At 39.8% G+C, this 15421-nt stretch overlaps 1 protein-coding gene across 7 annotated transcripts in view; it reads right to left on the reverse strand.

Moving 5' to 3' along the window:
• The window catches only part of SKA3 (spindle and kinetochore associated complex subunit 3), a 31588-nt gene that overhangs the window by 6377 nt on the left and 9790 nt on the right, over nt 1-15421 (reverse strand). For 2 of the 7 annotated variants that reach the window (XM_079774101.1, XM_079774099.1), the window contains exons 5-9: nt 14985-15064; nt 10116-10201; nt 8316-8519; nt 6951-7082; nt 1-2490 (exon numbers count right to left, since the gene is read on the reverse strand). In XM_079774101.1, coding sequence (XP_079630227.1) covers nt 2389-2490; nt 6951-7082; nt 8316-8519; nt 10116-10201; nt 14985-15064 — 604 coding nt within the window. In that variant the 3' untranslated portion in view covers nt 1-2388. Of the gene's footprint in view, nt 4735-4826; nt 6616-6950; nt 7083-8315; nt 8520-10115; nt 10202-14984; nt 15068-15421 lie in introns of all 7 variants that reach the window. The other 5 variants (XM_079774100.1, XM_079774102.1, XR_013813658.1 and 2 more) reach the window with 4 other exon arrangements.

Genomic DNA, 15421 nt, shown 5'->3' on the forward strand with positions numbered 1-15421 from the left:
AGAGGCCTGATACATGAAATTCATGTAAGAGTAGGCCTTCCCCCAGCTGCCTGCAGTGGCTTCCCTCTGGCACCCTGGACCCAAGCCTCCCTCTGGCTTCTGGCAAGCACTCGGGACCTGGACTTCCCTCGCAGCCCCCGTTTCGTCTGGAAGGACGTCTGGTCTAATTAGCACATTATACTTTTATTATAGATAGCATGAGTTTGTGGCCTAGACAGGGTGTGGAGTTAGAAAAAGCATCTCTGTGCCTGAGCATGGCAGTAGAGGCATTTTGGAAGCTTGAGCTGATGCAACTTGAAGAACCTTGTGATTGAAGAAATCGACCTGCCTGAGTCATGGTACAATCAAAATAAAACTTCAAAAAGCTAGAGAAGAGAATGGGTGCCACCGTGAGGGCTTTTTGTTTTAAAGCTGGAGAGGACAGGAAGCAGGGTTAGAACTTAAGGTAAACCTTCCACCCTTATCCTGGAGAAAATCCCAAAGTGGAAGAGGAATCCAGGCCAAGTGAGAAGTGCCAGGGGATGAGGTCAAGTTGGGATATTCACACACCCTGCTAAATGCTTACAACTGACAGTCACCTCCCCTTCTCTGTCAGGGACACCTTCTAAGACTCCCAGTGGATACCTAAAATACCAGATAGTACTGAACCCTGTGTATACTGTCTTCCTATACATTCATACCTGTGATAAAGTTTAACTTGTAAACTAGGAAGAGTGTGAGATTAACAACCATCGTATATAATGAAAGGCTAATATGGAAATTGCCCCCATGGGTGGAAGTTAAACATGTGCTGACCACCAGGGGGTGGTGCAGAATATGGCAGCCGTTGGTGACGAGATGCTGCTGGCCCTGATGGGATGGTGGAGCAGGTGAGCAGGTGGTGACCAGCCAAGGCAAGTGCAAGCAAGGTCCCCAACCGCCCCACAGATAGGCCTTGATTGCTGGCCAGACCTAGGGACCCTATTCCTCTAGTTGTCTATAATACCAGCTCAGTTTTCTCAGTGGGTACATGAATTTGGTATTTTCAGTTATTAACCAGATCCTCCTTAGGGAGTCTAGACATTAAGTATTTATTCAAATTTTGCAAAATGTAACTGGGACTTTTATACCCAGAGTAAATTCAATGAACCCAGACTATCTCTGTACTTAAACCCAAATTTAAAAAAACTGTCTTTGTGAAACTGAAGGCAACACCCTAAAACTAAGCTTATCACAGTGCTTAGCTGTGCCAGATTCTGTGCTAAGGAACTTACTGTGCATTGTCTCATTTACCTTCATTGAGCTACAATGACTAGTTTCCACCTCTAGATGAAATTAAGACCTGCTTTAACAGGTCACAAGGGAGGCATATAAACCTATGTAACCAATAATACATTAGTTGAAACTACGTTTCCAAAAAATAGTGTTCTTTCATAGTTTCTTTGATTCTCAACTCACTGCAGTCTTACATCCACTCACACTACAGTGGTACTGCTCCTGTAGGGAAGTGATCCTTTGCATTCTAAATTTCGGTCAAGGGACCTAGAGTTGTTTCAGTTTTTATACAAACCAGAACACCTCTCTCGACCCTTTGCACTCGCTTTTTTCTCGATTCCTTTATTCTAATGCTAACCGTGTCGAGTCACACTCGACATCCGAGTGCAAAAGGTTAAATATGGTCATGGCTCACAGTTTGAGGAGCCGTATGAGGTCTGTGTTACCGTATTTATTGCTTAGAAATAAGTAATTTCTTGGAGTCTGCATGAACAAGCTCGAAGGAAGAATGTTGATTCTGTTAGGATTAATCATGACTAGGCAGCTATTCTTTTTTACTTTATTTTACTGATTTCAGAGAGGAATGGAGAGAAACATTGATGAGAATCATTGATCGGCTGCCTTCTGCCCATCCCACACGGGATTGAGCCCACAACCCCGGCATGTGCCCTGGCTGGGAATCAAACTGTGATCTCCTGGTTCATAGGTCAACACTCAACCACTGAGCCACACCTGCCAGGCAGGCAGATATTTTTGTATGTTTTGTGTTTTTTTAATCCTCACCTGAGGATATTTTTCTATTGATTTTTAGAACGGGAGAGGGGAGAAACTTCAATGTGTGACACACTGATTGCTTGGCGCCCACATGTGCCCCAACCAGGGCTTGGGATTGAGCCTGCAACCCAGGCATGTGCCCTTGATCGGAATCGAACCTGGGACCCTTCAGTCCACAGGTCGAAGCTCTATCCACTGAGCCGAACCAGTAAGGGCTGGGCAGCTATTCTATGAAGAGTGTCATGGATTCTCCCCTGCCCATAATCTCAGAGGAATAAGCTAAAACGTAAAAGGGAATTTTAAGACCAACATTTGGCCTTAAAATTTTTTTAATAAGCAAAAACCGTAAGTCTGGGAGTGTTACGAACATTTATTGTGTAAAGGTGTATTACCCACCTCACGTTGGGAGGAGCCAATGAAATGGTGCTTAGGAGTGCCTGGTAGATAGTGAATGTTCAATATCTATTTAAAAAGAAGAAAAGGCATTTGTAGGCCTCTCGATGTGCCTTCAGAATTTCCTACCCTACCCAAGCTGGCCAGCCCAGTCATAACCATTTCTTAAGAAAATTTCAAATAAGATATGATGAAATTAAAGCAATTTAAATTATGAACGAAGTAAACCTAAGGCATTTTAAAAATATGTAATTATTGGAAACTATCAGAATTTGTGGTATCTCTTACACTTCCCAGTACTTTGCCAGGGAATTATATATAAACTGAGTGTCTATTATGTACCAGGTTCTGTGGGCTTGGAGAAACATAAATATGACAAGATACAGATCCTTCCTCATAGTCTCAGTCTCATAATGAAAGGTGTAAACACATGGTAAAAAGTTTATGAGAAGTTGCTACTGAAGATGGCACTTGAACTTGTCTAACTCCTAAAGGGTTGGGTTTATACTCCTGTTACAGGGTGTAACATGAACAAAGGCGTACAAGTGGGGAACAACAGCGCTTGTACCACTCATGGGACACTTGTGTACTAATTTTGGCCAAATTCAGGATAAAGAGGGGACACCTCCCAGAGATGTTGGAGGCCATCAATAAGATTTGGGGTGGACAATGAATGGGACATGGAAAAGCCACCATTTCCTCATCTGGAAAATACCTATTTCAAAGAATTAATCTAAGAATTAAATAGGTTAATAAATATTTAGGACCATGCCTAGTGTGTTTACAGTTATCAGTCCCAGCACGCCATCAAAAATTAATCAGTTCTGACAATGTCATCCATTTTACTACCAAGTCCAACAGTCAAATTTTGTCTCTTTTATACTTATACTAGAGGCCCGGTGCACAAAATTCGTGCACAGGGGTGTGTGTCCCTCAGCCCAGCCTGCACCCTCTCCAATCTGGGACCCCTCCAGGGATGCACGACTGCCCACTCAGGCCCGACTGGGATCGGGCCTAAGAGAGCAGTCAGACATTTCTCTCACAATCCAGGACTGCTGGCTCCCAACTGCTAACCTGCCTGCCTTCCTGATTGCCCCTAACTGCTTCTGCCTGCCAGCCTGATTGATGCCTAACTGCTCCCCTGCCAGCCCGATTGCCCACAACTGCCCTCCCCTGCAGGCCTGGTCCCCCCCCAACTGTCCTTCCCTGCAGGCCCGGTTGCCCAAAACTGCCCTCCCTTGCAGGCCTGGTACCCCCCAACTGCCCTCCCCTGCTGGCCATCTTGTGTTGGCATGACAGTCAATTTGCATATTACTCTTATCAGGATAGAGGCCTGGTGCATGGGTGGGGGCCAGCTGGTTTGCCCTGAAGGGTGTCCCGGATCAGGGTGGGGTTACCTTGGGGCTTGGGGCAGCCTGGGCGAGGGGCCTGTGGTGATTTGCAGGCCAGCCACACCCCCAGGTAACCCCAGCATAGGCCAGGGCTGGCTGGAAGCAGGTATCTGGGATTTATTTATCTTGTACAATTGAAACTTTGTAGCCTTGAGCAGAGGCCAGGGCCGGCCAGGAAGCTTGGCATCCTCCATCACCAGGGGCAACCTAAGCCTCCTGTTTGCTCCAGCTCTGTGTTGGCCGCCATCTGTTGGGTTAATTTGCATACTCGCTCTGATTGGCTGGTGGGTATAGCGGAGTGATGGTCAATTTGCATGTTTTTCTTTTATTAGTGTAGACTAGAGGCCTGGTGCACGAAATTCATGTATGGGTACAGTCCCTAGGCCTGACCTGTGATCAGGGCCATCTTCCTGGGCTGCCCACAGCCGGCCCTGCCCCCTCGCTACCACCCGCCCCGTTCCCCATTCGCCATCAGGTGATCAGAGCCTGCTGGCCGGGGGGAGGAACTGAGAGGTTGGCCGTTATACCCACTCGCTGGCCCCGTTCCCGCTGTCGGTTGCCCCGTGTGTGTGGGGTTACTGGTGGGGCAGGGGACTTGGCCTGGCACCACCCACATCCCCCGCGACCCACCCCCAGATCCCCATTCGCCACTGGGCAATCTGAGCCTGCCAGCTGGGAAAGGGACCAAGAGATAGTCAGTGCACCTCTGACTGGTTGAGCAGTCGTTCTGATCATTCCGCCCTTATGGTCAATTAGCATATTACCCTTTTATTATATAGGACTCTCAGCAATACTGACAGGATCACTCACTCTCCCTGAAATCCTTCCTACTTAATGCATTCTTCTCAATCTTCTTCCCTAGATTGATCTACCTCTTCTCACCCTCTAAAAGTCCAAGATTCAGTCATAGTACTCTGGATACCTCTTCTATGTAAAAGTCCAAGATTCAGTCTTAGTACTCTGGATACCTCTTCTATGTAAAAGTCCAAGATTCAGTCATAGTACTCTGGATACCTCTTCTATGTAAAAGTCCAAGATTCAGTCTTAGTACTCTGGATACCTCCCTCCCTTAGCAATCCACTCATGCTGTGCATTTCTGTCCATGCAGATGTGGTAAATAGTTAATGAAAGGTTAGTAGAAATTTGGGAAGTCATCATCATATGTAAGGTGACTAGAGCTTTACCTTGAACTAAGTATCTTGAAAATAATTTTACATATTTAACAAAAATTACAACTACACAGTAATTCCTAGAACACAGAATAAATCAAGTTTTGTTTTAATGACTATTTTCTGACAAAATTAAGAAAGCAAGTCTTTACATTTGACTTTCGAGGCAGTCACAGAAGAGGGCACTCTGCCACGTCCAGTTCCCCATGCTAAGACACTGAAGCACCTTGTTATACTTGTCAGATATTCATTCCCAAATTCTTAATACACTAGGTCCTTGTTTTCCCATTGGCCATGTGAAGTGTTTGCCAAAGTGTTTTATGGACTTAATTAGATTATTGTTCAGTTATACTTAAATGGGAAGGATCTTGGGCCTTATGGACAGGGCAGTGGGAAGCTATCAGCTCACGACACATTCAGTCTCCTTGTTACTGTGGTCACAGCTGACATTCCAGAGAAGCACACCTGGCCCAGGAAGAGTCATCAGAATCTTCCAGAAAGGCCTCAGGGTTGGTGGGTAGCCACTGAAGAGAAACTTGGAGAGGTCCACAGCCATGTGTTGGATGAGAGGATGAAATGGACACTAAGCAAAAAGTTGGAAGGAAAAAAAACTCCAAATGACAACAGGTGATTCCATCTGAGACCTACTACAGTGCAGATGTCCTGGTGTGTAAATTCTCCTTTTCCTAAATTGAGCTGTCATTTGTAAGCTGTGTTTTAAAAGAGCAATGTTGAAATAAAAGGTATGAGACTCGGGAGGAGACAGGAGAAGGGCAGAGTTAGAGTTCAGAAGCCCACTCTTGCAGACAGCAAGAACTACCCAGATCAGAGAAGACTGGAGATGGTCTTTTTTTCTTTTTAGAGAAGGGAGAAACAGAGACAGAGAAACATGGATGTGAGAGAAACATTGATTGGTTGCCTCCCGCACATGCCCTGACCAGGGCTGGAGATGGAGCATGTAACTGAGGTATGTGCCCTTGACCAGAATTGAACCCCTGACCCTTCAGTCTGTGGGCTGATGCTCTATCCACTGATCCAAACCGGCTAGGGCTGGACATGGCCTTATTGGAATAGCAAATAGGAAGACTTAAATTTTAAAAGTTATTGATCCTGCTTCCTAGTAATTACTTAATCCATGGTTAGATTACATAGGGTAAATTTGAGATCAGTGAAATAGTAATGATATTTAAAAACAATAAGTGAGTTGCATGTCAACAGATTGAGGTTAAAGTAAATCAAAACTGCTGTAACCGGTTTGGCTCAGTGGATAGAGCGTCAGCCTGCAGACTGAGGGGTCCCAGGTTCGATTCCGGTCTAAGGGCATGTGCCTTGGTTGTGGGTACATCCCCAGTAGGGAGTGCGCAGGAGGCAGCTGATCGATGTTTCTCTCTCACCAATGTTTCTAACACTCTATCCCTCTCCCTTCCTCTCTGTAAAAAATCAATATGTTAAAAAAAAGTAAATCAAAACTTAAAAAGCAAATTATGATACCAGTATCCAAACTCATCTTTGATATGGATTGATTTTTAGAAAGGGAGGAAGAAATGGGAATGTGAAAACAAAGTAAGTCCTGCTCTGATTTCATCTCATCCTGTTCAGTTTCTATTAATTGATGGATGGATCCACTAGGATTTCTGCAAAAAGATATCATCAAATTACAAATTACAAATAAATATCATCTAGGTATAATTAATAGCAATCAACAAAACAAATGACACAACATTGTGGTTATATATTTTTACACTTTATATATAAAATAGTTGGGAATACATTCCCAATGATATTATCAAACTTGCTATTGTTGGGAGTCAGATATAGGGATGACAAATTCTATATTGAGAAAGACATAAGCTGTAAACTCAAGCTGCCAAATGTCAATTAAAATTTTGTTCCTACCATTTAAGTGTTAATTTTCAAATGTTCTCCTCAACTGACACATGTACTTTTTTTGGAATGGTAACATACTCACTTTCACCAGTTTTCTTGTTGCCAACATCTCAGATGTTCCGTCCTTCACATCTAGTAAAGAATGCTTTGCTGGGTGGCATGCCTTAACTGCTACTGGAGTAGTAGCTAGGTTTGGGTTGTATTTTGATAAAACCTAAAAACAAGCAAATTCCTTTTTATTAAGTCATATGAACAACATAAATTTGGAAGGTGTTATAAAACATTCAAGAAAACCCAAGGAAAATTAGAGGGTATGGGTTGTTTGAAACAGTAAGAATTTTTTAGCAGCACATACGGATGTTTTAACATCACAGAAATGATGGTAATATTAGAAATTTAACTTGGGTGTGGAGGCTTGATTTCTAAAGCCTTCTAAAATGTACACTAAGGATAATGGAAACAAGCAGCAATGTGTCCCTGTGAACAAATTAAGCCTTTGCAAAGATGCTAGGAAAAAAAAAATATAGGAAAGAGGCAAAATAAATGCTCAAAAAATCATTAGTTATATAGGTTATAAAAAGAAATTGAAATATCAACTATGATTGTTTTCATAAAGAAGTGACACATTAAATACAAGGTTTCCCTCTTTTAACATAGAAATAAAAAGGGAAGTGGACTCTATATAATGCTTATAGACAGAAACTGCTCCTTCTCATTCAATTTATGATGATGCCCAGAAGAAAAAAACAAAAGCCAGAGAAAGGTGGTTAATGAACCCTTTACTTTTATCTTAGGGTGTCTGTTCCAATGGCATTTAGGTATTTTCCCAAGTAGTTTTATCTTTCTCATAGCTCTCCATAAGCTAGGAAGGTTCCGACTAACCATTGCCAAACACCACAACTCCTTTGGCGGGGTGGGGTGGGGGGGGGGGGTGAGGGGTACTGGAAGAACCAGACTGGTGGTTATTTAGATTTGGCAGTTGCTATCAATCAGTAGCTGACTAGTAGTAAATGATGTTGTAGTAAAGAATTAGAGATTCTAAATCAGTCTCAAGTTATTCATGATACCTGTCTCTCAAGAACTGTAGGATAAATGACATTCCTTACGTGGGCAGCAACACCTCCCATGGGAACAGTGGTCACCATGACCATCACAGGTGAACCATCAGAATACATTACAAGAATACATTTCTGAACTTGAGGTTAAAGAGAAAATGCCCCGAGGGCATAAAAGTATGATGATGTCACTAGCTTCTGCTCATCCCAGAAGAACCTTAACCAAGTAGTGTCAGGAAAGATATAGCAGCCCAGAATTTAGATGTTCTCAATACCCAAACCAGCACATAGCCCAATGATAAATAGTTTACATCAGAGATTACATAAATATCTAACTTTGAAAAAAATGTATCAGAAAAAAAGAAAGAAAAAAAAACAGCCTGGAAAATAACCTGGAGAATGTCTTCTGGAATTGTAGTTACTTTCGGAGGTGTAGGAGTTCTGAGCAGATTCTCATAAGAAGAAATCACAGGGGAAGAGGGAGCGGCACAGTTCTCAAAGCACTTGTCCGAATTTAAAACTAACGATGTACAGCATTTCATTTCCAAATCATTTGATGAACTATTTGTTTTTGATAATGGATAATCTGTGGATACCTAATGAATAAAAATAAATCATTAAATTATGGTGGTATAAAATGGAAAATAAAAATTGTCAGTCAATTGTTAGTTCTGATGGGGTCCTTAAATAGGCTTCCCAATCAAGTATTAAATAAAATCAAGAAAACAAAGAAATAGCATATGGCGGACAAAGTACCACCTTCATTATCAATAAAGGATGAGCTACAGCTTAATATGAAAAATGGACTGAATCCCAGATTTAGATGATTCACCCCTCCCCAGTCTCAGGCAACTAACTGGGCTAGATGAGAGTCACAGCACGAGGAATGGGCAAATTACCACAGGCCCTCACCCCCAAAAGGAAGCAATATTTGAGGGAAACCCAGCATTTTGTTTCTCTACAGCTACAGTGTCCAACACAGAAGCCACAACCATCTGGGGTTGTTGAAACTTAATTAGCAAAAATTTAAAAACTGAAAATTCGTTCCACAGATGCATTGCCACATTTTATGTGCTCAGTAGCTGGCCGTGACTAGCAGCTACCATACCGAACGGCACAGAATACAGTCCATTTCCATCGCTGTAGAACGTTTTATTGGACAGGCTGCTCTCCCATATGGGTTGTCATTAAATAACCACATTTTGGTGTGTTTATATTCATTCTTTTTCCTTAAAATGTAGTAGTCCCAACCTTATCCACAGGAGATACGTTCCAACACCCCCAGTGGATGTCTAAAACCCTAGATAGTACTGAACCGTACATGTACTATGTTTATTCCTATACATACATACCTATAATAAAGTTTAATTTATAAAACAGGTACAGTAAGAGATCAATAACTAATAATAAAAAAGAGCAATTATAACAATATACTGTAATAAAAGTTATGTGACTTGAACACAAGCATTGTGATACCTTGATAGTTGATCTGATAACTGAGATGGGCACTAAGTAACTAACAGGAGGGTAGTATCTACAGTGTGGACATGCCAGACAAAGGGATGATTTATATCTCATATGGAGCAGGAGGGTGAGAGATTTTATAACTCTACTCAAAGGAGCATAATTGAAAACTCATGACTTGTTTATTTCGGGAAATTTCCATTTAATATTTTCAGATTGCAGTTAACCACAAGTAACTGAAATCACAGAAAGCAAAACCACGGGTAAGAGAGGATAACTGTATGCATGTGTATATGTACATATACATACATGTCACTTTCCATATCATTAAATACTTGCACACATTGTTTTTATATGTTCTTATATGTTTTTAAAAAACATGATAGTTATGTTAACACTGGACCTTACTGACATACCTTAATGTATCTTGCTTCTCTTCTACCATTTGACATTAAATTGTTTCCATGCTTTGCTCTAATAATAATTTGCTATAACAAATCTGTCCCACTGAGCCATATAATAAATTCTGACATGTTTAAAAGGTATAAAAAAATTTAAAGCTCTTAATATATGCTGCTAAATTACCCTCCAGAAGTATATGATAAGTATACAACTAAAGTCTGCATTATTCTATCTAACCTTTTAAACAGACTGTTTGAGTCTAGAAATAGTTGTGTATCTGAGTCATTAAGAACAAAATTAGAGCTTTCAATTTTATGAAAATTTACCAAAGCTGTTCTGTTCTTTGTAGAAGGAATTTTCAAACCAGGAGTACAGAATGTAGGTGCCAAGGGAGACTTTGTATATTCATCATCTAGAAGACACATACAATCACGTGAAAATAAGTACTTGAAAGTAAAGTTGAAATACAGATTTCAACTTTTAAGTTATAATCCTTTCAATATAATTTGTGATTATTATTTTTAATAAATTATAACTAACATCTGCTTAGTTGGACAGGAAAAAATCAAAACTCATATCACATATCTAGTTATCACTATTACTAATAGAAGTTCAGCAAGGCACAAATGCTATATGCAAAAATGAATACCATATTTTCTGGCGTATAAGATGACTGGGCGTATAAGATTTTCCTGGGTTAAAAAGTCATCTTATACGCCGGAAAATACGGTAGTCCAATATATCTAATCCATTATATCTAATCCCATCAATATAGTCCAACATACCATATTTTCCGGCGTATAAAATGACTTTTTAACCCAGGAAAATCTTATACGCCCAGTCGTCTTATACGCCGGAAAGTACGGTAATTCTAGCATAAAAGCAAGAAACAAAAATATAATTTGAAGAAAGATATTTTTCACTATAGCAACAAGATTAGAGCAAGATACCTATATATAAACCTATTAACAACTGTTTAAGATCTTTATGGAGAAAATAAAATTTCTGAAAAATAAAAAGGAGGAAGAAGGCCAGGAAGTCGCTTGCTGTCCAAGATATTAGGAACAGAACTATGCATATACATATATTTGATATCTATAATACATAGTATCATGAAAGCAATCTTTAAAAAATACCAAAGAGAAACTGTGAACATGTTAGAAAAGTGATCATCAGACTGGCAAAATCTGATAAGGTCTAAATATCTTTAAGTGCTGGAAAAGAAGGAGAAACATTAACCCAAACACTGCTCGGGGACCTAAAAGCCACCTTTGGGACAATTTAGCATCTTAGAGTAAGTGAAGGTGTGCATCCCTTCACCTAGAAATTCTACTACTAGAGTGAGAAACACATGTGCATAGGCATAATTTTCATTATAGTACTGCCTGTAATAATAAAAAATAAAAACAACTCAACTGTCAATAAAATAGCTTATTCATACAGTGGAACACTACTGAACAATTAAAATGGATGAACTGCCCTAGTCGGTTTGGCTCAGTGGATAGAGCATTGACCTGCAGACTGAAGTGTCCCGGGTTCGATTCTGGTCAAGGGCACATACCTGGGTTGCGGGCAGGAGGCAGCCGAGCAATGATTCTATCTCATCGATGTTTCTATCTCTCTCTCCCTCTTTCCTCTCAGAAATCAATAAAAATATATTTTTTAAAATGGATGAACTGGATTTACATAGATTAATATACTACTAAAAACATACTGTGAAGTGAAAAAAGCAAATGGCAAAAGAATACAAATTATATGTTGTAACTTATGTGAAATTTTAAAACACAATTATGCTTTATTGATCATTATTTTTGGGGAGGAAAGGAAGGAGAATAATTGAGTGGGGCTAGGGATTTAGTTTTAGGTATAACTTTTTTTAAAAAAAGATTTTTAAAATTGATTTTTAGAGAGGAAGGGAGAGGGGTAGAGAAATGGATGTGAAAACAAAACATCGATTAGCTGCCTCCTGCACTACTGGGGATCGAATCTGCAACCCAGGCATGTGGCCTGATTGAAAATCTAACCGGCAACCTTTTGATGCATAGGATGGCTCAACCAACTGAGCCAAACTGGCCAGGGCACTTTAGGTATATAACTTTAATTTAAAAAAATTTGAAGCAAATATAGCAAGATACTAACATTTATTTAATTTGATATTTTCAGTATACACCTATACACCTGGGGTTTTAAGATAAGGCAGCTAACCTAAAACCTGTCTGCAGCCCTAGCCAGTTTGGCTCAGTTGATAGAGCATCGGCCTGCGGAGTGAAAGGTCCAGATTCGATTCTGGTCAAGGGCACATGCCTGGGGTTGCGAGCTTGATCCCCAGTAGGGGTCGTGCAGGAGGCAGCCAGTCAATGATTCTCTCTCATCATTGATGTTTCTATCTCTCCCTCTCCCTTCCTCTCTGAAACCAACAAAAATATATTTAAAACAATAACAACAACAACAACAAATCTGTTTGCAATGGGCAACCCATGGAGCCCTGGCTGGGGTAAGCATTAAACAGCTCCACAGGGCACAGAGAACTACCACTGGAAACCTCCATTTAAAGATGAGTTAAAAATTAAAGAAATGCGAGGGAACAAGCCCCAAGAAAGACAATCAAAGTGAAAAACAAGAGAATGAATACCTTAAAGAGCCTTTCAGATACATGTGTTTAAAATGTTAAAAGAGGTAAACGGAGGCATAGAGATCATAAGGCAAGAGAGCAATACAGAAGGAAAAATAGAAAAAACTTATAAAACAAAATGTAGTAATTGGAGTAAAAATTCAAGTGATGGATTAACATAACAAATTAGACTCAGTGTAAGAGAGAAACAGCAATTGGAAGGATGTCTAAAGCCCAAAGTAACAAAGAGAAAGGGGAGAAAGCTATCAAATGGAAGTTAAACTGGGAGGCTAAAGGGTAAGTTTCAATATATATCTTACAGGAATTTCAGGAGAGAAAAATTGAGGAATTAGGGGAAAGTAGTAGTATTAAAGATAATGTCAGACAGAGTATTTTCCAGACTTAGATGAGTCCTTAGTTTAAAAAATCATCCCAAATTCTAAACATAATACATGAAAACAAACATATTATAGAGAAATGAAGAATATCAAAGATAAAGATAAAAATCTTATAGACTACCAAAAAGAAGAGATTTTCCTATAAAGTAAAGCTAACCAGACCAATAGCCCTCTGCTCATCAGCAATAGATACCAGGTCACAAAGGAATAATTTCTTTAAAATACTGAAGAAAGACACCTGTCAATCTAGTCACCTATATCGAGTTAAATTAACATTCAAGAATGAGTGCTGAAACCAGTTTGGCTCAGTAGATAGAGCGTCGGTCTGCGGACTGAGGGGTCCCAGGTTCGATTCCGGTCAAGGGCATGTACATTGGTTGCAGGCACATCCCCGGTAGGGGGTGTGCAGGAGGCAGCTGGTCGATGTTTCTCTCTCATCGATGTTTCTAGCTCTCTATCCCTCTCCCTTCCTCTCTGTAAAAAATCAATAAAATATATTAAAAAAAAAAAAAAGAATGAGTGAAAGCCCAGCTAGTGTGGCTTAGTGGCTTAGTGTCGACCCATGCACCAAGAGGTCACTCGTTCAATTCCCGGTCAGGGCACATGTCCTGGTCTCAGGCTCTATCCCCATGGGGGTCATCCAGAAGACCGTTGGTTGATATTGATGTTTCTCTCTCATTGATGTTTTTATCTCCCTCTTCCTTCCTCTCTCTCTCAAATCAATAAAAACATATTTTAAAAAATGAGTGAAGCCCTGACCGGTTTGGTTCAGTGGCTAGAGCGTCGGCCTGCGGACTGAAGGGTCCCAGGTTCGATTCCGGTCAAGGGCATGTACCTTGGTTGCTGGCACATCCCCAGTAGGGGGTGTGCAGGAGGCAGCTGATCGATGTTTCTAACTCTCTATCCCTCTCCCTTCCTCTCTGTAAAAATTCAATAAAATATTTTTTTAAAAATGAGTGAAAAAAATGTTTTCAGACATATAAAACTAGAGGATACTTCACACAGTAGACCATCTCTGAAAGAACTGCTAAAGGCAGTACTTTACCCAGAGAACTAAACCCAGAAGGAATGAGTGAACTATAAGAAGCAATGGCAAACACAAAAAAATGGTAAAGAAATTACTAAATTTTAATAAGTACAGACTATAAAAATTTTAATAGCTTTTGTGGCATAGAAATAGGGTCAAACAAAAATACAACATAAACTCTCTTAATAAGCCTTCACTTAACCAAATTACTAATGGGTAAACAGAAGCTTTTGATTCCTTCCATAAAAGATACTGCTGATGGCCCACTGAAGGATTCAGTCAGGAAGTCATAAAAGATAGTCTCCCTTATTAAGATCCACTGGGAAGTGATTTTTGAGTATGATTGAAAGTAGTGGTCCAATTTCTCTCCTTTTTTAAAAAATAGGCTACTCTTTAATATAGTCATGTTTTTTTTCTTATAAGTTGAGCTCTAAGCTTACTATGAATGAGTTGCATTTTGTTACACCTGTTTATGCCAGAGGTACTTGCTACTAACAAGTCAGTGAAATTACTAAACAGAATATTTCTGAAAATAATGTCTAAAACTTTGTAAAGATTTACTAAAGACAAGTTACTTTAAAAGATTTGCCAATAAATTTGATATAGATCAGACAACTATAAATAATTATTCAAAGAAATCATAAAACTCTAGAATTTTTTTATTTTATATTTTCATGAAAACCAGTGTTTGCTGGGACAAATATGAGAAAATTACATGAAAATTTTCTATAAGTTCTTGTACTCTTTAAAAAAAATTTGAATGGTAACTGATGTACTCTGGGTGTGGTTTATATAAGAAAGATAATGTAGAACTCTAATCAACAGGCTGAGGCTAAATTTAAAAAGGGTGCTATTGGCTCTATATAAAAAATTGGTGAATGTATATTTATATGCTTTAAGTTAAAATGTTAAAAACAAACAAACTGACAAGTACTGAATATAACCAGGAAGAGTATAAAAAGAAAGAAAATTTTATCTTTCTCTCATATGAAATCATGCTGAACGTGAATGGAATGAATGGTGGTACTTAACAGAACTCATGTCACTAACTGAGAAGATGCAGAAGGCTATTGGAATATGTATGTGGTGCATCATTTTTGTACAAAGATCCTCTATCTGGAAAGAGCACAGCTGGGAAGTAACTTGATTTCACACTTACCATTTTTTCCCAATTGCTGGTTCACGAGGCCAGCAGTGGTGCTATCACTGGACACTAGTTGTGTTTCTACAGCTTCCTCACTGCTATGATTAATAGGGAAATTATAAGGTAAAAAAAAAAAGTTAGTATTAAACCTCTGGGAAAATTTAATCTTCTAACCACGGCCGGTATGGCTGTGGTTGAGCATCGACCTATGAACCAGGAGGTAATGATTTGATTCTCAGGGCACATGCCAGGGTTGTGGGCTTGATCCCCAGTAGGGGGCGTGCAGGAGGCAGTTGATCCATGATTTTTTTCTCATCATTGATGTTTCTCTATTCCTCTCCCTTCCTCTCTAAAATAAATAAAAATACATTAAAAAAAAAGTATAGCCCAGTGGTGAGCGTCAACCCATGAACCAGGAGGTTGAGATTTGATTCCCAGAACACAGGCCAGGC

Source organism: Cnephaeus nilssonii (assembly GCF_951640355.1).
Source record: "Cnephaeus nilssonii genome assembly, chromosome: 6".
Taxonomy (NCBI): domain Eukaryota; kingdom Metazoa; phylum Chordata; class Mammalia; order Chiroptera; family Vespertilionidae; genus Cnephaeus; species Cnephaeus nilssonii.